This window comes from Galeopterus variegatus, unplaced genomic scaffold (genome assembly GCF_000696425.1).
Source record: "Galeopterus variegatus unplaced genomic scaffold, G_variegatus-3.0.2 Scaffold2128, whole genome shotgun sequence".
In the NCBI taxonomy this organism is placed as follows: domain Eukaryota; kingdom Metazoa; phylum Chordata; class Mammalia; order Dermoptera; family Cynocephalidae; genus Galeopterus; species Galeopterus variegatus.
The window spans coordinates 89589-115751 of record NW_007728239.1 but is presented as its reverse complement, the minus strand read 5'-3'; the positions used below and the strand labels follow the sequence as shown (position 1 = coordinate 115751).

The 26163-nt window shown below is 35.6% G+C and overlaps 1 protein-coding gene across 4 annotated transcripts in view; it reads left to right on the top strand.

The window, feature by feature from the left end:
* The window catches only part of CCSER2 (coiled-coil serine-rich protein 2), a 208766-nt gene that overhangs the window by 167859 nt on the left and 14744 nt on the right, over window positions 1-26163 (top strand). For all 4 annotated transcript variants that reach the window (XM_008580570.1, XM_008580572.1, XM_008580573.1 and 1 more), the window contains exon 9: window positions 4456-4545. In XM_008580570.1, the coding sequence (XP_008578792.1) occupies window positions 4456-4545 (90 nt within the window). The remainder of the gene's footprint in view (window positions 1-4455; window positions 4546-26163) is intronic.

The following is a 26163-nucleotide window of genomic DNA, read 5'->3' as shown; positions in this document are numbered from 1 at the left end:
AGGAAAAGAACATAATGCCATAAAAATCTTAACAGTCTAAAGGAAATCTTTGTCAGAAGCATATTTTGGTATAGCAAAGCAATTTAGTCATATGAAATGTTAATCTCACTTAGGATATAAAGGATATAGTATACTGAACTTAGAGCCACTGAGACCAGATCATAGAGATCCAGCTCAAGAATAAATAAATAAATAGTTAGAACAGACAGTTCAGATATTATGATTAAAGGTACAAAGAAAATTTATGAATTTAAATAGAGAATAATCTTATATTACAAATTGAGGTCCTAGCAAATATAAAATTAAAAAGGAAAAGAATAAGAACTAATGTTTACGTTTCAAAGCTAAAGACAAGAATCCAGCCAACTTTCAGGGAGAAGAAAAAGACAGCATTAGGAAATTAAGTAAGCTTCAGTTTTTGCAAGAATCTATTACAAAGCACAAGAAGTTGTCGTGTCTAGTGTACATCAGAAAAAAGATTATGAACCTCATATTTTATACCCAGATAGGTTTTTATTTTATATATGAAGGTATATTCTCAGATCTTTAATGTCTTGAAAAATATGCCACCCACTTTTTTTTGTAAAAATTTCTTAAAAATGCTTTCCAAATACTTGAGAGATAAATCAAAAAATAACTCAAGAATTAAGAAGTAAAGATTAAAATGAATTAGTGGGAAATGGAAACTATTTTTAGAGAAACTAAGTGGGATAAACTGCTGAACCACTGATTGGAGAAAATTTACTTCTAATTATTTTATCTTATGTAATTATACATCATTTGAACGTTGGAATTTGTATTTATACATTTAATTTTTCTGAAATTAAAAAATTATTGTTAGTAAAAAAAATTTTTAATTGCTTTTAGTTTTTGAAAATACTTATTAAATAAGTTTGAGGAAGGAGATAATGAATATGCTAAAAGAAGTCATAAGTACTGAAATTTTATCTTTTACAAATGGGTATCCAAGTTATTCTTTATTTTTTAAAATACACTTAAATTATGATAATGTTTGTGAAGTGCTTTAAGATAACTATTAGTAGGTTTAAATAACGTATACTGCAAAAGATAAAAGTAATAAAAGCCATGTAATGTAGAAAAATACCAAGGAAAACTAAAAACAGCAAAACTAAGGCAACAGAAATTAGATGAAGTATGATAAATATAATGGTAAATGCAAATAGTCTTATTTCGTGGAAAGAATTTCATTGAGGATTTTAAGCAAAATCCAACAACTTGTTTTGTATAAAAGAAATTTAGCTGAAGTAAAATTGCTCAATAGGCTAAACATAAAAGGTTGGGGAGAAAAAATAAAATTATTCTCATCAAAAAAATGGGGTTGAAATATTAAAATTAGGAAAGTAAATTTAAGACTAAGTTAGGAAAAGAGATCACTATATTGACATATGGTTAATAAATAATGAAAGGTAAATCTTTTTATGCTGAAAATTTTTATTGAAGTGTTCTTTTAGCCTCACTATACAGCTTTAAAAAATAAGAGTAGGTTTCTTTATAGCTGAAATAATATTATCATCTTTAAGCAATTAATAGTAATTCTTAATATTTTCTATTATCAAGTCCACATTTATATTTCCCTAATTATTCCAACATATCCTGTACACTTGATTTGTTTAAATGAGAATTTAATCTAGGACCCTGCATGAGAACTGGTTATATCCCTTAAGTTTCTTTTAATTTAGGACCATTCTTTTGTTGTTGTTCTGACTTGTTGGAGAGACTGAGCCAGTTGCCCTGAAGTTTCTCACCTTGAAAATAATTTTTAGGTATGTTTAAGAAATATCTGAGAGAATCCTAAAGAAAAGAAAGAAAACAAGAAAAGTGAAAGCATTGATCTTTAGCTTGTACCTTAAAATTCTCTGTATTTGATATATTGAACCTAGAAATCAAATTTATTGTGAAAGAGACTGACACCTGTCTTTTTAGGTGCTGTGTGTAGTTTTCCTACAGATTGCTTTGGAAGCTGTCCTGCGTTCAGCTAGAAATTTCCTTTGTAAACAAATCAGAATCACATTAGCTCATTTATAAATTGCAGGGGAATTGTGGCCTGTACCGAGAGAACTTTGTGAAATTTACTTGACAGTTCCTGTTCTTGAATCTAGAGACTAATGTTAGTGCAGTTTTTTCAACATAAACTTAAGAGGATTAGAGAGGATTCACTCGTCTCATTGCAAGCAGTGATCCTCTGTGAAGCTAATGCCTTATTAAATGGACTTTAAGATGCCAAGTGTTTTTTTTGTGGTAGGGAATTAGAAGTCATTCAAAAAAGATTATAGTAGTATAGAGTTTAGTTATGGAATTCTGCAAAGTCAAATCAAGAGAATTTAAAAAGATATAGACCACTGAAAGTAGAGATAGGTAACAATATTTTTCACATTATAAAATTGCCTTTCTCTATCTCTCTAAACTACTTTTCTTAAAATAGGAAAGAGTCATCAGAAGAGCCGTAGACTGGGAATTAGAGGACTTTTCTTGTCTCCAGTATTAATCAGCTGAATGTTACTGGCAGTTTCCATCACTTATCTAGTGTTTTCTTTATCCAAAATGTGAAGGTTTGGCTAGGTGATTTCCATGTCCCCTTCCAGTTTCAGCCTTCTATGCATTTTTTATCTTTTTAAAAAATGCATATTCAACTCTAACCTATGTTTGCATGCAGACTTTCAGAAAAAGAAAGTGACAGTATAAAATGTTGAATTCATATTTTATGTGAAATGTGCTGATATAAAGTCAGATTGCAGTGCTTTGAGAATTTAACTGAAAGGTATAGAGATATGGCTATTCAAAACTTATTTCAGAATGCTAAGAATGCCCATTTATTATCATCTCAGTATGCTAGTTAAACAATAATTAATTTAGATACATTTACTCATTGAATCCTCAGAATAATTTTGTGAAATTGCTAATGTAAAATTGTCGTTTAGAATTCAGATTAAGTAGGCTAGTAGTGTAGTATGTTCGCAAAACCATGACAGACCTGTCTTTGAAACTTAATAGCCGTGTTCTCTTAGGAAACTTATGTAATCTCTCTTAAGCCTTTTCTGTAAATGGGGATAATAAAGATAATGCTGACCATGTAGGGTTGTGATCATTAAATGAACTACATTTGTAAACTACCTAGTGCCTGGCCTATGATAAATGGTAACTCTTATCTAATGACTTGCCCCAAATCACCCAGCGTAAATCAATGCATATCTTACGATGTTTTAAGTTCCAAGTAAAAGTCCCTACTAAAATTGACTTAAATAAGAACAGTTTGTAAACTCAAATCACAAGAAAGTGTATAGGTTCCAGCCATTTCCATGGTTGTTTATTGGTCATTGGGTTAATGGATGAAGTTCTAGCTTGGCTTTTCTGCAATCTTCTTAGCGGTCCCTTCATGGTCACAGGATGTCTGCTATAGCTCCATGTGTCAAATTCTCACACACTAATACTTAAAGGTGGGTAAAGCACGTGCTTTCTCTAGCATGCCTATTTTTAAAATCATGAAACACCTTCTAAAAAATACCCGAGACTTTCTTCTTGTTTTGTTGGCTAGATTTGGGTTACTTGTTTATTCCTAAGCATAGAGGCATGGGATTACCAGATTGGTTCACAATAGGGCACACTTCTCTGAATATGGGACCACACAGAAGGTGAGCATCTGAACACAATCTGAAAGCAAATGGAGAGGGAATTATTTGGGAAGTCATTTTACATCTGTTGAAGTGTCACTAGTAACTAGGCTTTCCAAATTGTGGAAAGTTCACATATTTGCCAAATATTATCATGTGTTAGCACATACACTACAGAAAAGAAATTGTTTCTGGAATTGCCATAGTCGGGACGGAATAAGTAAAATCTTACACTGCAAGTGGTCAGATGGATCTTGTCAAAAGGCAGAGTCCCTTCAAAATATTCTAGTCTAATATAGTCAACACATCATTAAAGAGGCATTTCATAGCACTGCATATGTGAACAGACAACCTGAGATATAAATTGATGGTATTTAATATCCAGTAGGGTGCCATCAAGAATGCATTTAAGAAATAGTGTGCTACAGTGACACGCAGTTTAGGGAAGTACTTAAATTTTGCAGTTGTATTCTTTATATACTACATATCACTGTATATATTCTACATCTATATACTTAATACTGTATATATTAATATACATAAGGTAATATGTAGTGTGTTTTATGGGCAATATAAGAGATTGCCAGGGGTAATTTAGACTGAGATTCCAACCTTTCTAGCTGATTCTCAAACCTAATCCCTGAGTAAGGTGAGAAACTACTAAATAGACCTTGGTGCTTGCTTTAGACATGTTTTTTCTTTATAAAAGTAGCCACAGAATTTTTTTGCTGTTGATTTGATTTAGTACCCCCTGAGAGAGCCCCTTATTACCTTGTTTATGTGTATAACAGAATTAAACCATGTAAAAATTTGTGGTTTTATTTAGGCATCTCAGTATAACTGCCACCAAAAATCTAAAGAGGAAAAATGCACATATGCTGATAAATACACCCAAACACCATGGAGAAGAATTCCTGTAAGTAACACATGTACTTAATCTCCTCCCCCATCATTTGCTATTTTGATGTTTCATTCCACTCTTTTTACTCTAATCTCTAATAATTTTGAATCTGCCATGGCTATTAATTTTTTTTCTTAGGTAAGCTGTTTCTTCTTGTCTCTTTGGTGTTTATGTGCTTTCTAAAGTTTCTCTTATGTGTCTTATGTAAGCAAATGTGCATTTAATAGCTTTTCCATTCTGCACATTGTAGCTCATTTTATTTGTGTCTAATCTCCTCTCATTGCATGTATTTATGATAGTAGTATTTCAACATGCCCTAAAGGAAACAGAAGTCCAATATGCAGTTGTCCCACATTAGCAGCATATATTACACTTTGAAAAATATACAATGTAGCATATTCTTTTTTGTTGAAAATTTTCAAATATGTTTTATTATTATAATTACTCAAATGTTGTGGGCATTAGAGGAAATATAAATGCATGAAGATATAGACAGTAAAGATTATGTTTTGGGCAGCCTTAGGAAATGATTTCTTCTAAACAGTAGAAAGAAACCACGTATTCCATGGCTGGTTGTTGTTTTTCAAAATGTTATGTCTCAAAACATATTTAAAGCTAAAAATACCCTACCGTCATTTAATCTGAATTCTTCAGAACACAGTTTAGGATGTACCCTGATCAGAGAATCATCATATGGCCATAAGTCGTCATAATTCTATTGTATGGTGCCAGGTAACAGACATTTCTTATTAAGAGAATGCCTAATGACTCGTCTTTCGCCTTATGTTTAGCGGAGGAATCTGAGTAACAGAAATGAGTAGGGAAATATAATGGTAACTTAGCTGTAGGCCTTTAAAGTTTATAAAACAGTTATTTCTTTTCATCTAACAAGTAACTATTTTTATTGTGTGCTCTGTATAAGCTACAATGGTAATTAATTTATTCAGTACAAGTTTGGCGATCTCTCATCCTCAGTGTTAGGCTTTTGAAGTAGAAGAGGGAAATTGGGGAAGGATGAATAAGGATTCCTCCATTTACAAGTACTTATTAAAGGAACTGGCAATGCATTGATATAGTTAAAGTGTCGTAAGTTCTACAAGGTTAAAAAGGGAAAGTCCACTTGAAAGAATCGAAGTGCTCAGTGAAGAAGGTGAAGGTAGTGTTTGAATCATAGAAAGCAAAAGATGCCCATAGGAAGAGGTGATATAATATTTAATATCAGTAGATGTGGAATCATCTCTGTTTGGAGGCAATTGCAAAATAGAAGATAGTGCCCCTTTCTTCTAGATGGAGGTTTGAGCTTTGCAGGTTTCTGCAGTTTCCCCATAGGGATATTTATGCCTTCTGTGTTACTAAGTAGTTTGCTGGTTCCATTAAGCATGAAAGGTTCCATTTTGCCATCCTCATGGAAGTCTTTATACCCTCTCTGGTTCCCTCAACCTCACTGTTCTCTAGAAACTGAGAATTAGTCTGCCTTGTAACCAGACAAAAGTAACTGGTGGAAAACAACCCCAGTACAGCCCAGAATATTTTCCTGTGTTGTTAGTTTTACCATGATCTTGGGTAAGGTGAAGTTGAGTTTCCCAGCCTAGCACCCTGAAAAGCCAGATTTCGGCTTTCCCTGTTATCTATTACTATGGGAATCATCTGGCTAACTACTTTTGTTTTATAGATAAGGTAACAAAAGCTGTGGGGAGATTAAGTGGCATATTAAAGTTTCCATAATTAATAAGTGGCTGAGCTAGTACTGTAACTTAGGGCTCTTGAATCAGCTAGTCCAAGGTTACGTCCCCCAGGAAAGCACACTGAGGAGATTTGGAGGATGAGAGGTTCTGGCAGATTAAAGTGGGAGGAATATCCTTGGCAAAAGGAACAGCACAAGTAAAGGCTGAGAGGTGGGAAGATGCAGTTAGGCAATAGTAATTACGTACTTTTGGCTGGAACACAGATGTATGTTTAGGGAAGTTAGTGTTAAAGCTCATTTTAAGGTATAATTCAAATTTTTAATCCAGGAGTTACTGGAAAAGTAGTTTTACTGAGTTGCATTCATTTAGTTAACTAAATATACAGCTATATTTATTTACTTAGTTAAATAATAGTAAGTTAAATATTGAGTTTATTCTTTGATTTTTTTTGTTCTTTGGACTTAATGGGATTCCTTTAAAGTACATTATTTTGGAAACCATTTACTATAATTGCAATGATTTTCTTTTCTCTTTTAAAGAAAATCATTGCAGTTAAAATAAATAAATATCACTTTTATTTTGGAAAAAAAATTTTGGGGGTGTCCTCTTGACAGTGTGTCAGTCACTTGAATATCGTGGAGTCTACCTCAGAGGTTTGTGAGGCATATGTGAGCATTTCCTCTGAACATTTCCTAGACATGAAAGAAGAAATCTGGTGGAAGGTGGAAAAGGATGGTGTAGAGGGTTATTGCCTAGAGGACTCGCTGGCAGCCAAAGTGAAAAGAAATATGAAAAATAAAATAAAAAGATAGATAGACATCTCATTTAGAACCTGTGGGAGGAAGGAAAGTGGTTGGCCACCAACAGCAGCAGAGCAACGAAACTAGGTTGTTTATTTATTTATTTTGTATTTTTTTGAAACTTTGAATGTATTGAGCCCAGTGTATATTTTCTTCATAGATTTGTCCAAGGGGATTTTGGTATCACCTAATGGCCGCAAATAAGAGAACCAACAGGAAATAAGAGGAAGAAACAAAGTAGTAGAACAGAGGAAAGGAAGAAAAGCAGATACTCACTTACTCATTCAGCAGATATTTATGTGCCTGCACTACTCCAGGCACTGTCTTAATCTGAGAGTGTAAATGCGAAGTCACAACCCTCAAGATGCTTACAGAAACCTCCATTAGGCCTAAATGATATTAATCTCAGTTTTCCTGCACACGAAGAAGATAAGACTAACAAGTGACTTGTGCAAGCACTTACACAGCTTGTACATAGCAGTCTCACGTGAGAAGCCAGGTTTTCTAACTTGTAGGTAACATCTTAGTTGCCTCCCTTTTGAGGGGCTGCAGGAAGTGAGGAGGCTAGAAGGAATAGAAAGGAGAAAAGGGTGATAGCTCTGGGATGGGAGGACATTAGGTGTGATCTCAGTGAGAGATCATGACAAGGACTTACTTTCCTGAGAGAGAAAAGCAGGTGCCCAGGTTTACATTGTGTTGTAGAGGTCTTAGCAGTCAATTGTGATAATCCATGGAAACAATTTTATGGCATTTAAAATTCCTGGAAGAAAAGTATTTATGTTTGAAAAGACAGTTTCCATAAAAGTATAAAAGAAAAATCCTCTACAAGTTAGGTTCAATCCAGTATTAGTAAGATGAAATCTATTGGTATAGTAGATTATATAAGTCATTTTCTCAGTAGAAGGAATGATAAAATTCAACACTTCTTCTTAAAGGAATAATAATAATAAAGAAGAATGCATGCTCTAAGGATACTTAATAAATGATATAGAGCCCAAAAATATATGCTTAAAAGGGAAACACTCTAAATGGGCTTTTTCCTTTTCTGATCCTTTTTGTTAAGAGGTAACAATATATTAAACCTATATCAAACAGAAAATAAAGAAGAAAAACAATTTAAGAACAACTTAAATTACTTAAATCATACTAACCACGGACAACTATGGTTAACATTTCATACATTATCTTCTGGACTACTTTTGTAATGTACAAATGTGTATGTGCATATCTATTTAAATAGAATTATTTTGTGCATATCTATTTTAACCTGCTTAGGTGGTGATGGTAGTGGTTGCTTTCATTACTGTTTTGTTTGATTTTTTTGCCAAGCTAAAATTGAAGGAATGCATTACCTTTAATCAGTAAAAAATGCATTTCCTTACAGGATGGTCCTTTGTAAGGTTCCTGAAATATATTACCACAATTTTTCTTCTGAAAGATTTAAACAGGTTTATACTGCCATCAACTAAGCATGATCAGAAAGCGTCTTGGTGGCTATAATGTTAACTTGTATGGTTCAAGCATTTGATGTCATTAGGTTATAAGAATCTGTGATTTTTCCTTCTAAAAAGAGAAATATCTGCTTCCCTGACAGGACAGCTGACTCCTTGACCAGGAGGGCTCCCCCTTGAGCCCCATGCCATCATTTCAGGTGGTACTGGGAGGCCACTCCTATTTATTTGTATATGATCATTCCTGTTATGTGATGTTTTCTTACCGTACAAATTCTGACATTCTTCCTCCTGCCCAAGAACCATTTTATTATGCTATTTTCTGCATATATCTAACCTCAGCCTCTATGTATACATTATATATTTCTATCCTCAGAATTCTGCAAGTGTCTTTCTGCCTGTAGTAACATTTGGCTTTCATGCTACAGGTGCTTTTGGTGCTGGAGCTATACTGATAGAGATCAAAACTGTTTTGGGTTTGATTTGGGTGTTATTTGTGAGATTAAACCCAGGAAGGTAATCATAATTAATCACCTGTTGGGTGCTATGCATTTAAGGTATGACAAAGGTTTCTGCTGCTGTAGGGAGCTGCCTTAAGACATTTTGTAGGCATATTACAAAGTGCTTATAAGTGTAAATATTCAAGCACAGTGTTTTCAGCATTGGGGGCCAGTATGAAGCACTTCTTACCGTTAGGATAAAAGGGATGTGAGACTGTTATCTGCTTGAGAAAAGAATGATATAGTGGTGTTAACTACTCTGAGCCCTGCATTATAAAAAGAGTTCCAGAATTGAGAATGAAAGGCTACTTTGGAACTGTGCTACCCCATAGAACTTTCTGTGCTGTCTGCTGCAGTAGCCACTAGCTACAAGTGACTGTTGAGAACTTGAAAATGTGGCTAGTGTGGCTTAGGAAAATAATTTTTAATGTTATTTAATTGTAATTAATTTAAATGTGAGTAGCCATATATGTCTAGTAGATACGATTTGGGACAATACAACTCTAGAGCTAATGATGTATACTTAGATGGATATGGGAAAGCCACCTGGGGCAATAAGTAAAGGCTTACCAGTAAAGGCAATTTTTGGAAAAAATTAAGGAAAATAAAAAAGATGAAGTTCAAATTTAGATAGGGTCAAAAATGAAAAGAGGGAAAAGAGGTAAGAATGAGCTGTGGGAGCAGAAGATGTTACCTTCAGAGGAAAGTGGGCAAATCTTTTTCCCTAATCGGAGGGAAAAAATACCCAGATAAAATGGTGAAATGGATAACATGAAAAGAAGAACAATAATGTGGAAGGTGCCTGATTATTTACACAAAAACAATTGAAGAGACTAGGAGTACTGCTGGAAGTTGGGGATTAAGTGAGAAATCAAGGTTTCTTTTAATAAAACTATTTTTAAAGATAGTACGACTTTACTGGTCCATGTATAAGCACATACTTAAAAATAGCATTATCTTGGACTGAATTATGGTTTTTTATGTATTTTCAATATTGTTCTAAAAGCATTTAATATCATTATTTAAAGATGTGAATACTTACTTTTCATGATACATACTTTTTACAAACCATTTGTTTGAACATCTTTTTGTTTGGCTGGCTGGTACGGGGATCCAAACCCTCAACTTTGGTGTTATAACACCATGCTGTAACCGACTGAGCTAACCGGCCAGACCTGTTTGAACATCTTAAGTTAACCAGAGAAACCAAAATATAGGAAAAAACATTTTTGGACTCCCGCCATCGAATTCCTTATTGTTTATCCCCTAGGATCTCTAGGCAGGACAAGCAAAGTGGACCGAAAGGATCTATCTGGCCTGTCATGTAGTGACCTAACTTGGACTACTCTGAAAGATGAGTGTGGGAATAAACAGACTGTTAGATCAGTATCAGTGTGAAAAGGTGCCTACTAGTTCAAACTCAGAATGTGCACAGTTTGATCTGATATTATTTTTCTCTCATTTTAAGAACTATATTCTGTATGGCAAAGAGGCAAGGAAAGATGATTTTATATACATTTCAAAATGCTCTGTTGGAGTTAGTTTCTAGTACTAAAGCAAAGATTAATCCATGGCGTAGTATATATAATAGATACACACATATAATTTATATAAATTCAACAATAGAATATGGTCAGTATTTGTAAGCATAATTAGAATTAGGTTCTCATGCCTCAGATTTACTGAGTCATGTTCCCATCTTAACCATTTATAAAACAGAATAGGTTAAATCAGAAAACTATCACAGATACATCACAAAAACTACATCAAATGTTTATAATTCCTAGCAATTATGATAATTGTACTAGCAAAGAACACTGCTCCTTTTCTTTTTGCCTGGGAGATAAGATGGAATGCCAACTGAGAGGAACAGGGTAGCCCAACGATTTGTCATATGAGTAATCTCTCCTGACTTGGAAGTGGGCAGCATTGTTGGTTAATTTTTATGTGGGAAAAATGTCCTGATTTTAACAATGTGCCTTTTTTTTTTTTCCACCTCTCTCTCTATATATATGTCTCCAAACGGAATTAGGGATTTATTTCTTTGCCAAGGTCTTTTTTTATATTTGCTACTATTACTTCTATTTAAAATATGCCACTAAGAGTATTTTTGTGTTTAAACAAGTAATGTTTATGATCTGGTCATATAATTATTTTTTAATTGTTTAATGTTTAGTCAGTATTAGACATTGACCATTGAATATAGCTACCTGTGTTGCTGAGACATGACATTCCAGCATGCAGAATTTATATAACACACCAAGAATTTTATTATGTGTATCTTTTATACTGCCTTTTGTAAACAATAATACTGTGACATTCATGGATACATCTGAAACCAATAACTGAAAAAATAGAATTATTTTTCAAGGCTAGGAACAAATTAAACTTGGATATTATAGCAATTGAATGGTTTATCTGGTCCTAACTTTTAGGTTCTCCAAGTCTGTATCCTTCAATACCAAATACCAGAACTGTAGAAGGCATTTTTTAAAACTTTGTTTAAAGCATTCATTGAAAGAAGCAAAGTTTGTCTGTACTATAATTAGAAAACAAAGGAGAACCAGAGTTTTCCACTACTAGGATCTGTTTCATTTGTGCAATGTAGAGTTGAATCTACTTACTTGTTCATTGAGTGTGTAGGCAGAACATAGAGAAATCTTACTCTTAGAATTTAATATTAGACACTAGTCAGTGAGATATAGATAACCCTGTTAGTTTTCCAAGAAACAGCATAATCAAGTCAATCTTTCTGAAGAAATTAATCAGCTTCCATAAGAGAACAAAATAAAAGTTCCTCATCTTTTAGTCTGTGCAAGCAGAATGATAGTTTATTAGGCCTATATTTGCTGGAACATTCTAATCTTTTTTTAGGAAATTATAAAAAGATTTCTAGAGATGATACATTTTTTAATGTCAAAAGTAATCATTGCAGAGGGTGCTTGTATGGTAATATTAAGGTTTATTTTTTCTTAGAGAATGTCTCTTTAGTGCTTTATGCTTAGAGAATTTGTTCAAAAAGTTGCATTAATATTTCTGAAAGAGTAGAAAATAATACCATTTCTCTTACCCAGTCCTAAAATTTCTAAACAAAAATAGCTTCCTGATCATTCAGAGCAGTAAAATGTCAGTGTCCTTCAGCCAAAGCCCACCAGAAATACACCTGTTAAACAAATTGGATGTATTACTTGTTGTAGCAACAGAGAACACACACCATGAGGAACCATCTCAAAAAAGGGTATCAGAAAGAACCTATTATAGGATTGGGGCTTTTCTTGGGTAGTTTAGAGGAGTATCTAAGGGTACAGGGGTTTGTTCTAGATTGGATCCTGTCATAAGGGAGAAAATTCTAAGATTGTTTATTTTGTGGATGGCACAGTTCTGAAATTACCTAGTTTTGCTTTATTTTATCATGATCTCAGAGTAACCTTTGAATTCTGTGAGATTATTTATGAAGTCAGTTCTGGACATTAGAGGCTGCTTTTTATCTTTCTCAGAGGAATACCTGTGTATAGATTAAATAAAAAGTTACCAACCAGATGAAATTTCTTCTACTAATAAAGTTTGTAGTAACACTTGGATTGTTACCTATTTTTTTGAAAATCTCTTAACCATACTTTTCCATATTTTATTGTGGTTATTGGTGGTAATATTAATGATTACAATGAGAATATTGTAAGAGAATAGAGAAGTGTGGAGAGTTAGACTTATATCTCATTATGGGATACTTAGTTGCCAGACTGAGAACTTTCTGTTTAATCCTGTAGCCAGAAGGTTCTTATAGGGTCCAGGCTTAATTAACCATGGTTTGCTACATGAAAAGAATTGAGAGGAGAAATTGAGTCCCTTGAGGCAGGGGCTGTATCTCAGTCCTCAGTGTGTGCCTAGTGCCTAGTACAGGGCTCAGCAAGAATGAATTAATCCCAATGGGGAGAGACTGAAGACAGGGAAAACTACTTAGAAGATTATTATAATAGCCCAGGCAAGAGGAGATGGGGGCTAACCTATGCTTAGTGATCTCTCGTGGAAGTGGAGAGATGTTCATGAGAGGGAGACCACTGAGGCAGAATCTGTTGTCCTGATGAGTGATTGGATGAGAAGAATATGAAGACTGGATAAAAGATGAATATTGAGGTCTTTGGGATTTTTCTGGTCAAGATGGCGGAATAGACAGTCCCCAGTGTCACTCTCTCCCACAAATCAACTGGTTTACAACTATAAAAAAGCAGCAACAGTCGAGTTGGGGTCGCTAGAGCTCAGGGGAAGAGGAGGAGAGACCTACAGAGTGCATGAAGTGGGAGAAGCCATGAAGAGAGAAAGAAAAAACCACTCCAGCAATTTTGTGCCGTAGCCGCTTTAAGGCTGGAGCTGCTGAGTGCATGGAGCAGGAGCCGGCAAAAGCTGCAGCTGTGCCCTTCGGATGAAGTTGCTTGGAGGTGACAGGAGAGAAGAGGACTTTGGTGGCTCCCAGGCCAGCAAGACCACTAATATGGTTCCCATGGACCCACATAGGAGCAAGGAGCCACTCAGAGGCCGGTGAGTCATCGCAAGGGACTGGCAAATGGCCTGTCCCATGGGAAGTGTTTGCAACACAGGTGGTGGGAGATGGGCCCACAGGGAGAACACTGGGACACAGCAAGGACAGCTGAGCGGCACTCCAATCAGTGTAGGACCATTCAGAGGAGACTGGTCAGGAACATAGAATTGCATGGGATGCAGTTTAATGAAAAGACTCAGGCCCAGATCAGAGTTTCTACACAATGCAGGTGCAGTGGGTCTCTGGAGAGCGGGAAGTACCTATAAGGTCAACCATTAAAACCTGAGCTGCACAAAATGCCTTTCCTAAGGAATCAGCAGCAAAGCAGCAATTTAGCTCAACAACACAGCTCGAGTACTGGTCTCCACACGAAGTTCCTACATTTTAGAAGTAAGCAAAGGACAAAAAATTAGTTCTGGACACCCCTCCGGGCACCGCCAGTGCCTTGGAGCCCACCTGGGGATCTGAGGTATGGATCCGGGGACCAGACTCCCCTCCCACAACCAGGCACACTGCCAGCACCAAGGAGCATGCTAAAAACATCACATCCATGTGGGTGGCCCACCACAGCCATCACAATAACCATGGCTGCTGCGAAAGCAGCTAGATACCACAAGCACCATGCAGATGGTCCACCAGCCACTGGAGTGCATTGACACAAGGAACGTCACCAGCAGAGACCAAAGAATAGTGGATGTCTCTCTCCACAAAGCCCATTCGAGAGTGATAGAAGCATCTGCTGTACGATAATATTGGGGGACCTGATCACACCTCTCAGCATTGGACAGATCATCAAGGCAACAAATCAACAGAGTAACCATTACTCTTTCAGAGAGAGGGAAGAAATCTAGGGTAATTAGAGGACGGAGGGGAGAGTAGGATGGGGAGACTGGACAAGGGGCATAAAGAACAAGTACAATTTGTAACAATATATATGCTAGTAATATTGATGTGATCAACATATGTCAACGTTAAACCTCCAAAATATGTATAATCAATTATGATTCAATAAATTTTTTTTTAATAAAGTGAATATTAGTTATCAAATCTGTACGACGAGGAAGGTGGCATATCAGTCATAAAAACAGGAAAACCAAGAGGAGGGATTTTATTAAGAAAGGAAACTGCTGAAAGTTTAGATACAAATTTAACTTCATTTAGAGATTCTGGCAGGACAAAGGATAGAGGATTTTGAAAATGTAGGATTAGAACTTGAAAGGGGCAGGAGAAGTCAGGTAAAGATGTTGATTTGATGTTGTGGGGACCTGAGTGTATGGGGATCTGAGTGTATGGGGACATGAATTTAACTAGAGCTTCATCTAGGGAGAGCTCAGGACCACAGTGCCAAGTGCCACAAACCCCTCTGGGAGCAGGTAAGACCATTCCAGGAGACTTTCTGAGCTCTTCCAGAAGGGGAAATATGCAAACTAATCATCATGATTCCTGGAAAGGTTTATCTCCTCAATGCTAAGATAAAAATTTCTTGTTCTCTAACTTCAGATGGTAACTCCATTCCTTCCCTGCAGTTCAGTATTCTGCTCTCATCTCTGCCTTAAGAAAGGAAAAAAACAAAAGGAAAGAGCTTCAAGTATTCAGGAGGCTCCAAGTTCCTTGCCTGGTCCCTTACAGTTAGAGTTTACAAAAAGACATTTTAGGTTTTGAACCTAAACCAAATAGCAAGAATTGACCCCCCCGCAAAAAAACAAGTAAATTCCTTCAGCTTTCAAACCATAGGTTCATTTATTCATTCAGTCAATGAACTCTGATTAGCTTTTTCTAGATTTCAATCCCAGTGCTGATACTAAATCAAACGACTTTGCCTGCCTGACTCTTAGTTTATAATACTCATGGTACAGACAGCAAAAGGTAAATCAGAAGTGCTAAGGCACTGAGATGCTGTTTTTGGACCAGAGGATAATGGACATATCTTCCAAATGTGGGGACTAGACCTTCTGGCTCTCAAATCTGTCTTCAAACTGCTAGTGGCAGGACTTCTGGATCAGGTCCATCTACCTGGGAACTTTTTCTTTCTTGGTTTTTGCTGTTGCTTTGCTCAAGACCTGGTCTCACACCTTTTTCTTCCATCTTATAAATCCTAAATCTTGAAAGTTACTAAGTTAGGTTCCTTCTACAAGTTCTCTTTTTTCCAGAATCACTTCTAATAGACAAGGAATCATGGGGAGCCAACAGCTGCTGTATTTTAGTGCTATTTTGCTCACGTATCTGCTATCACGGAACTTTCCTGGTCTCAAGGTTTAGTTAGTTATATCATGTTTTATAGCTATTTTGGTTGTTTGCTGCATTGAAAGAAATATGTAATCTTTCCTTAATACTAAAAAACAGTCTTAACATATGACTGTTATTAAATCTAATGACAAGGCTTTCTTAGGTTTCAGCCTACATCTTTTATAAGACTAGGTCAATGTTCATAACAGTACAGGTTTTAACACATAACAAGGTATATAATCTTACCTTCCTTTTTACTCTGCTGTCCTCTCAGGGAATTCATCTTTAGTTTGTAGAGATGAGAAAGCCCTTAAACATATTTTCCTTTTCTCCCTCAGAAAGTATGTCTCTACCAATACAATTAACATTTCAAATAATTTTCCTCTATATTACTTTAATATGCATTATCATTTTATTCTATTTTTTCCTTTTTATTTTAAATACTTATAGATTCATAGTAAATTGCAAAAACAGTGCAGAGAGTTTCTCTGTATCTTTCACCTGGTTTCCCACATGGTTACATTTTATATAGCTATAGTATAGTATCAAAACCAGAAAACTGACATTAATGTGTGTAGGGAGCGGGGTCATTCTGTGTCAGTTTATCACTTGTGTAGATTCCTGTAGCTACCACCATATTTAAGATACAGAAGTCTTACACCACCACAAAGTTCTCCCTTGTGTGATACCTCTTTACAGTCATAACCATGCCTTCCTTTTCCCATCATTCCTAGCCTCTGTTTTATATTTTTATAATTTTGCTATTTTGAGAATTTTATATAAATGGTGTTATATGGATGTACCATAATTTGTTAACCCACTCACTTAATGAGAGATGTTTTAGTAGTTTCCAGTTTGGGGCTAATACAAATAATGCTGCCGGGAATATTTGTGTACAGGATCTTATATAGATGTAAATTTTAATTTATTTGAATAAATGCCTAGGAGTGCAGTTTCTGCATCACATGGTAACTGTATGTTTAGTTTTTAAAGAAATTTCCAAACTGTTTACCACAGTGGCTGTGCCATTTTAGAGTCTCATCAACAATGTATGAATGATCCATTTTCTCCACGTCCTCATCAGCATTTAGTATTGTCATTGTATTTTGTATTACCCATTCTGATAGATATGTAGTGAGATCTCATTGTGGTTTTAATTTACATCTCCCTAATGTCTAATGATGTTAACATCTTTTCATGTGCTTATCTGCCATCTTTATTTCAATGTCTCTTTATGTCTTTTCTCTCCATTTTATAACAGGATGGTTTGTCTTTCTACTATTGAGTTCTGAGAATTCTTTACAGATACAAGTCCTTTGTCAGATATGTGGTGTGCAAACATTTTCCCTCAATGACTTATCTTTTCATCCTCTTCACAATGTCTTTCACAGAGCAAAATATTTTAATTTTGATAAAGTTTAATTTGTCCATTTTTTTTTCTTTTATGGACTATGTTTTTGATTTAGTTCTAAGAACTCTTCACGAAGTACAAGATGCTGAAGATTTTCTGTTTTGTCCTAAAATATTTACAGTTTTACATTTTACATTTAAATCTATGATCCGTTTGAGTAGATTTTTGTATAAGGTATGAGGTTTAGGTTAAGATTTATTTTTTTTTCCTACATATATCCAGTTTTAGTACCATTCGTTTAAAAGGCTATCCTTTCTCTTGAATTACTCTTTGCACCTTTGTCAAAAATCGGTTAACTATATTGTGTGAATCTGGGTCAGTATTCTGTTCCATTGATCTTTGTGTCTACCCTTCTACCAATACCACATTGTCTTGATTGGTGTAGCTATATAATAAATCTTGAATTCAGTAAAATGATTCCTCCCTCTTTATTCTTCTTTTTCTAAATTGTTTTAGGTATTCTAGTTACTTTGCCTTTTCACATAATCTTAGAATAAGTTCATTTATATATATATATATTTTTAAATCTTGTTAGGATTTTCATAGGAAATATGTTATACCTAAATAACATTTTGGATGGAATTAACATCTTTATGTTATTCTTTCAGTTCATGAATATGGTATGTCTCTCCATTAATTTACATCTTTGATTCCTTTGATCAGCGTTTTCTAGTTTTCAGAATACAAGTTCTATACATGCTTTCTTAGGTTTATTCCTAATTATTTCATTTTTTTGAATGATTATATATGATATTATTTTTTAAATTTCAGTTTCCATATGTTGATTGCTGAATTTTAAAAATACAGTTGATTTTTGTGTACTGGTCCTGCAAACTTACTAAACTCACTTCTTAGTTTTGTGAGTTTTTCTATAGATTGGGATTTCCTATGTGGACCATCATGTCATCTGCAAATAGGAACAGTATTCTTACTTCTTGATCTATATGTCTTTATTTCCTTTTTTTTGCGTTATGCCACTGGCTGGGAATTCCAGTACTGTGTTGAATAAGAGTGTGGTGAGAGTGAATGTTCTTGGTGTAAGAGGGAGACCATTCAGTCTTTCACTGATAAGTAAATGTTAGCTGTAGATCTTTGGGAGATGCTTTTGATGTAAGTTTAGGAAGTTCTTCTCTATTCCTAGTTTGCTAAGAGTTTTCATCATGAATGTGTGTTGGATTTTGTTAAATGCTTTTGTGATGCTAATTGATATGAATATATGTTTTTTTTAAAAAACCTATTGATTGCATTAATTGATTTTCTAACATTGAATCAGTCTTATAGACCTAGAATAAACCCCACTTGGTCATGATGTATAATTCTTTTTATATATTGCTGAATTCTACCGAGTAGTATTTTGTTAAGGATTTTTACTTCTGTATTCTGAGGGTTAATGCTCTGTTTGTGTGTGTGTGTGTGTGTGTGTGTTTTGTACCATCTTTGTCTGATTTTGTAATAGAGCAATTCTAGTCTCATAACTTGGGAAGTGTTCTTTCCTCTGGACTTTCTGGTAGAGATGGTATAGAATTGGTATTAATTCTTCTTTAAACATTTGGTAGAATTCTATAGTGAAATCATCTGGGCCTGGAGATTTCTTTTGGGGAGTTTTTAAATTATAATTCAATGCATTTAATAGTTGTAGATCTATTCAAATAATCTTTCATCTTGGATGAGTTTTGATAGTTCGTGGTTTTGAGGAATTGGTCCTTTTCTCAGTTGTCAAATATACGAAGTATTCATAGTATTCTTTTATTACCTTAATGGCTGGAGGATCTGTAGTGATATCCCATTTCATTCCTGATTTTGGTAATTTGTGTCTTCTCTCTTTTCCTTTTGTCAGTCTTACTAGCGGTTCGTCAATTTTACGGATCTTTTCAAAGAACCGACATTTTGTTTCTTTAATTTCCTCTGTTTTTCTCTGTTCAATTTCAATGGTTTCTGCTGTCTTGTTTTCTTCTTTAGGTTTATTCTCTTCTTTCTAATTTTTTAAGGTATCAGTTAAGCTTATTGATTTGAGATTTTTTCCTCTTTTCTGTCACTGCTTTAGCCATGTTTTACATCTTTTGATAATATGTATTTTCTTTTGCATTCAGTTCAGTGTGTTGTTGTTTTTTTTAATATCCCTTGAGACTTCCTTATTGACCCATGGATTATTTAAGAGTATGTATTTTAATATCCAAGTGTTAGAAATTTTTCTGTCATCTTTCTGTTACTGATTTCTAATTTGATTTTACTGTGATCAGAGAGCAGATTCTGTATAATTTCGGTTATTTTAAATTTGTTGTGGTTTGTTTTATGGCCCCGACTATGGTCTGTTGTATTAGTCTGTTTCTGTTGCTTATAACAAAATACGTGGAACTAGGTAATTTGTAAAGAAACCATATTTATTGCTTACAATTTCAGAGGCTGGGAAGTCCAAAATCCAGGGAACACATCTGGTGAAAGCCTTGTTGGTGATGACAGTGACACAGGGGTCTCACATGGCAGAATGGCAGAGCAGAGAGAGCTAACTCCTCACTTTTTCTCCTTGTAAAACCGTCAGAATCACTCCCATCATCACCATTAAACCATCAGTGGATTAATTCATTTACCAGAGCACGGTCCTCACAATCTAATCGCCTCTTCAAGGCCGCACCTTTCAATTACCATAATAGGATTTCCCACCCTCAGTAGTTACACTGGAATTAAGCTTCGTTGAGGTTGGGGAGACATCAAATGTACAGCATTCCACCACTGATCCTCCAAAACTCATATTCTTTTCACATACAAATACATTCATTTCATCCCCAGAGTCTTAACTTGTTTCAGCCCAGAAGTCCGAAGTCTCATCTGTGAAATCAAAACAAGTTATCTACTTCCAAGATACAGTGATGGGATAAACACAGGGTACATATTCCCATTAAAAAAGGGAGAAACAGGCCAAAAGAAAGGGATAAGAGGTACTAAGCAAGTCCAAAACCCAGCAAGGTAGTCATAAAATCTCAAAGCTGATGAATCATTTACCTTGACTACATGTTTGGCGTTCTCCACACACTGATGAGGGGGTTGAGTCCCCAAGTCCTCGGGCAGCTCTGCTCCTGTGGCTTTCCTGGTCTCCAGCCATGATTCAGCTCTCTCAGACAGCCGTTGCACATTGGTGGCTTGACAGTGCTGGGTCCCCATGGTAGTCGCACTCTCACAGCTCCACTAGGCATGGTGCTGATGGGGTTCTTCTGTTGCAACTCCAGCCCCACATTTCCACTTGACATTGCTCTAGTGAAGGCTGTCTGCGGTGACTCTGTCCCTGTGACAGATCTCTTCTTCAGTTCCCAGGTTTTTTTCTTACATCCTTTAAAATTGAGGTGGAGGCTCCCAAGCCTCCACAGCTTTGGCATTCTGCAAGCCTGCAGACTTAACACCAACTGGTTGCCGCCAAGGCTTCTGGTTTGTATCTTCCGAAGCTGTGGGTCCAGCCAAACCTGGGGCCAATTTAGCTATAGCTGCAGCAGCCAGGGTGCTGGTGCTGGAAGCAGCTTCCCAAGGTAACCCTTGGCAGCGAGCTCATGGAGTGCACCTCAGGCTCGTTCCCTGAAACCATTCTGTCTCCCTAGGCCTCTGGGTCTGTGATGGGAGGGGAAGCCTCCAAGGTCTCTGAAATGCCTTCCAGGTCTTTTTTTCTCTTCTCTTTATAATCCCTTTCTTCTGTAGTAATCTCCTTAGCAAATGATCACTGGGCTATACACTTGCTTTCGTGCGAGGCTGAAAGTTTTCTAATTTTTTACCCTCTGCTTTCTTTCGAATTATAAATTCTGGCTTTACCTCATGCTTTTTCTGCTATAACTGAGCATAGGCTGTTGCAGGTAGCCGTGTGTCTTCCTGAATGCTTTGCTGCTCAGAAATTTCTTCTGGCAAATATTCTGGTTCAGCATCTTTAAGTTCCATGTTCCATAAAACTTTTGGCTATGAACAGAATGCAGCCAAGTTCCATGCCAGTTCATAGCAAGGGTGATCTTTGCCCCCGATTCCAGGGAGTTAAGTCTCTTCTCATCTACATATGAATTCTTCTCAGAATGGCCTTTACTGTCTGTATTTCTATCAGCACTCTGCTTACCACCATTTAACCAGTCTCTAAGAAATTCCAAAGTTACCCTGGTTTTCGTGTTTTCTAAACTCCCACCAGCAGCTAGGCTTTTTCTAGCCTGCTCCTACAAATTCTCCCAGCCTCTCTTCAATACCCAGTTCCAAAGCCACTTCTGCATTTTCAGATATTTGTTACAAGCCACACCCTACTTCTCTGGTACCAGTTTTCTGCATTAGTCAAATTCTGTTGTTTATAACAAAATGCCTGGACTGAGTAGTTTGTAAAGAAACAATATTTATTGCTTACAGTTTTGGCGGCTGAGAAGTTCAAAGTCCAGAAGACACATTTGGTGAAGGCCTTGGTGGTGGCGACAGTGATGCCAAGGGAATTTTCTTTTGCGTTCAGTTTAGTGTGTTTTTTCTTTTAATTTCCCTTGAGACTTCTTCTTTGACCTGTTGATTATTTAGGGGTATGTTTTTCAATATCTAATTGTTTGGAAGTATTTCTGTCATCTTTCTGTTACTGATTTCTAATTTGATTTTACTGTGGTCACAGAATACATTGTGCAAAATTTCAGTTGTTTTAAATTTGTCGTTTCTTTTATGTCACAGACTATGGTCTGGCTTAGTAAATGTTCTCTGATTCTTGAAAAGAGTATGTATTTTTTTGTTGTTTGATGAAGTATTCTATAAATGTTGATTAGATCCTGTTTGGTGTCCTTGTTCTGTACAGCATTGCTGATTTTCTTTTCTAGTTATTGTTGAGAAGGGTGTTGAACTCTACAACTGCAATTGTGGATTTGGCTATTCTCTTCTCAGTTCTTACCAGTTTTTGCTTCATGTATATTGTGTATTTGTATAGTTTGTTATATACACATTTAGGATCATTGTGTCTTCTTGGTAGATTGACCCTTTTATTATTTTATAGGGCCCTTCTCTGTACCTTGTAATTTTTTTTTCTCTGAAGTCTACTTTATCTGATATTAATATACCTACTCCTGCTTTCTTTTGATTTTTTGCATGGTATATCTTTTCATCTTTTACTTTAAAATACCTGTACGGTTATACATTAAATGAGTTTTGTGTAGCCTGCATATAGTTTGATCGTGAGCTACTCTGCCAATCTGTCTTTTAATTGGTATATTTCAGCCCTTTATATTTAATGTAATTATTGATATATTAGGGTTTATGTTTGCCATTTTATATTTTTCATTTCTCTCTTCTTTATTTCTGTTTTCTTTTCCTTGCTTTTCTGTGTGTTACTTGTACCATTTTTTAGATTCCATTTCTATTTATATATGTATATACATATATATATATATATATAGTTTTTAGTATGTCTCTTTGAGTAGATTTTTAGTTGTTGCTCTAGGCATTACCATATGTATATATGGTAATACATATATTATAACTATGTATAGTCTATTATGTATATTTAGTCTACATATATATATATATAACTATGTATAGTCTACTAAGCATAGAAACCTTATTTCCCTTAAGTTTCTTCCCCTCCCTCATTATAAGTGTGTAAGTGTCTTAAATTTTTTATATACATATCTTAAGAACTACATGAGACACTGTCATAGCCAGGTGAGGGTGAAAACCTAGACTCCCTTCAGCCTTTTCTAGTGGGCATGAGTGCTGGGGCCACAGGTTTTCTGGGGTGTTAAGCAAGTTGTATTTATAAGCTTTCTGCATTGCTGTGCTCTTTCCTGGTTCTTTGGTTAGAGGGTGCAGGCTTTTCTTGAGACTTTGTTTATTTGTGGTCATTGGCTTTTCCCGGATTCTGGCTTTCTCCATCACCCAGTTTAGGATACATGAGAAAAAAAGAAAACCCAGAGAACTCTCTACCATGTTTTTCCTTGGGTCTCAAGGTTCCCAGATGGTCTTCCTTATTCTCTATATCTTTCATAGTTTTGTGTTTGTTTTATATATAGTGTCCAGGGTTTTCAGCTATACTTAGCATCAGGAAAAGAGAGATGTGTGTCTACTTCCTCTCGTCCTGGAACTGAAATTCCCGCTTCTATTAAATGTTAAATAGGGTATGTTGTTTCTACGCTGTGTAAGTCACTCGACAAACTGTAGTTGACACCAAAGCAAGTAGGAAAGCTATTATTCTCAAGGTGGTTATATTTAGTAGAAGAATTTTTTAAAAATTCAAATCAATATAATGAAAAGAGGAAGAAAAATTCCTTGATACAGTTATCCACCAAGAGCTGTGAGTGTTTATAAACAAGAATGGTCATAATTAATTTTGATAGGATCAGGAAAAGCTTTTTAGGAAATGGGTATGAAAAGGGCTGAGGAGGCTGGATAGGATTTCAACAGGTGCAGATGGGTAGGAAAGTGGAGGGAAGGCATTTTAAGTGGCAGAAATAAAATGAGAAACATTCTTTGCCTTTCTGGGAGTAAGCTCAAATGGCAAACAGCTGTCCACTCGGCTAATAGATGGATGCCCCTTGGCAGTAGCAGGCAGAGCTGTTAATGAATTTTTTACAAGGTTGTCTCTCCCTCCTTCTCATGCTCAGACCTGTCCTAGAGATGAAGATGAGTATCCTTGTTTTTGTTTTTTAAATTTCTTAGGTGATTGCAATGTGGCCAGAATCAACAGATGTTATAGCTCCATCCATAGATAAACACAATAATTTTAGTTATTTGGAGTCTGCTGTGTGTTGGGGAGTGGTAGGGAGAAGGTGGAATGTTTAATATCTTTTAAAGTTCCTGCCAAGTTCTAGGTTCTATGACACTTTTACTTAAATTATTTCATGAATTAATTAATAGAAATAATTTAATACAAAGTTGGTTGTTTTAAATGCCATATAAATAGTTATAACATTAAGGATAGCAATGACTCTAAAGCGGGATAGGGATGGATATATGAGTAAGTGAATTATAAGAGCTAAAAATGAAAGGGTTACCATTTTCCATAGAGGCTGCTGCCATTTGCAACAACATAGATGGACCTAGAAAGAATTATATTAAGCGAAACGAGTCAGGCACAGAAAGAGAAATATCACATGTTCTCACTTGTTTGTGGGAGCTAAAAATAAGTAAATACACAAATAAACTGGAGAGGGGAGGGAAGAAGACACAACAATTACAATTCCTTGAAGTTGATAAGACAAGCTAACAGATATGAGGTTGTTGGGAGGGAGGGGGGAAAGGGAGGAGGGAGGGAGGTTTTGGTAATGGGCCACAATAATCAACCACTTTGTATACTGGCCAAATAAAATAAAATTTTTTAAAACTGAAAGCGTTTTGGGCCGGCCCGGTGGCGCACTGCTACAGTGCACCGCTTGGGAAGCGCGGCGGCGCTCCCGCCGAGGGTTCGGATCCCACATGCAGACCGGCCGCTCACTGGCTGAGCGAGGAGCGGGGGCAACACCGAGGGTTGCGATCCCGTTGCCAGTCCCGGTCCGGTACAGGCACGACACTGAGGGTTGCGATCCGTTGCCGGTCACGAAAAAAAAAAAAAAAAAAAAAAAAAAAAAATGAAAGCGTTTTAAGAGATGAACCATTCCAACCCTTGCATCTGACAAATGAGGAAACTGAGGCTCAGAGATTTTTAAGGTTACAGGCTTGTGGAAGATCCAGGGAAAACATAATCCCCTGACTCCAGGTCAGTGCTGTTTTCACAAACCTCCAGAGGGAATTTATTTCTTTGTTGAAGTAATCTATGACTGCTCTTTCAGCATATCTATGAAGTCCCCATCTGAAAGTTTCTTTATGCAGTGCAGTGAGTAGAAGCTTGACCTGGTAAAACTCACATGGAGGATTTGGCTGAGGACTTGTTTTGTAAAAAGTCTTTGAACTAAAACATTTCCCAAACAGCAAAACAGAGTTGTAATATCCATGGAGAGCAACTGGGGTCATTACCCTACTAAATATTTCTAAGCTATTTTTGCAAACATCCATTGCTAAATTAGTAAAGAAAATATAATAATTTTAAAAGACAGGATCTGTATTTAATAGACTATTGTAAAGATTGTTAATTCTATTTGTTCGTTGTAGCTCTTTTTCCCCCTTATCAATGTAGAAAATAGATCTTCTTTTGTTTTTGTTTTATATTGAGCAATTTAGGATCATCCTTAAATTTGAAGTTATCTGATTATACCTAACTGAGCCAAGGAATGTTAATACAAAAGTGGGAATATTAGTAATTTTCTAATACAAAATTATTTCTGCTAGATTAATTGGTCTGAAAATTTGTGCATACTTTCTTTTGCAAATTTAACTGGGTATTATGATGATTTACAGGCTTATTTTCCTTGATGATATTTTGAATGTTGCAGTAGTGTTATTTGTGGGTATGTTTCAGTCAGTGAGGAGGATAGGAACAGAGACATGAGATGAGACCCAGTCCAATTTCGTTTGTGTGACATTGAACAGTTACTTTCTTTCTTCAAGACCTAGTTTTATCTGGAAAATGAGGAAATTGAAGTAAATGACATTTCAGTGTATTCTAGTTCTGATAATCAGTGATTAAAAGAAGCAAAGCTAGGAAGCCACAAGTTATTAAAATTAAAAGTATGCGTGTGTAACCTGAGGACTGCATGTCATATTCTTTATATACTATATACTGACTCTCACAATATCCTAAGCCTTTTTTAATGCTATGTTGGTTCTGCTAAACTTCAGCTACTGTTCTTTGTTTTTACCTGCTAATCCTCTGAAAACCTGTGATTTAAAAAGAAATAAAACCTGTGATTTAAAAAGAAATAAAATGTTTACCATATAAAAATTTTTATTGCCTTATACGTAAATTGATGCAATTTCTGTGTTTAACACCTAAAGTCTAACTCCCCTTTTAAATTTTTTCCTTTTCTGCAAAAGACTAGAATCTGCTACCTTAAAAAGAGATATATGATGATGAATGTAATGTACACCACAAAAAATATATTTCGTGTATGTTAACTGTAAATATTAGAGGAAAATAATTTTTTCTTAAAAATATGTGAAAAATA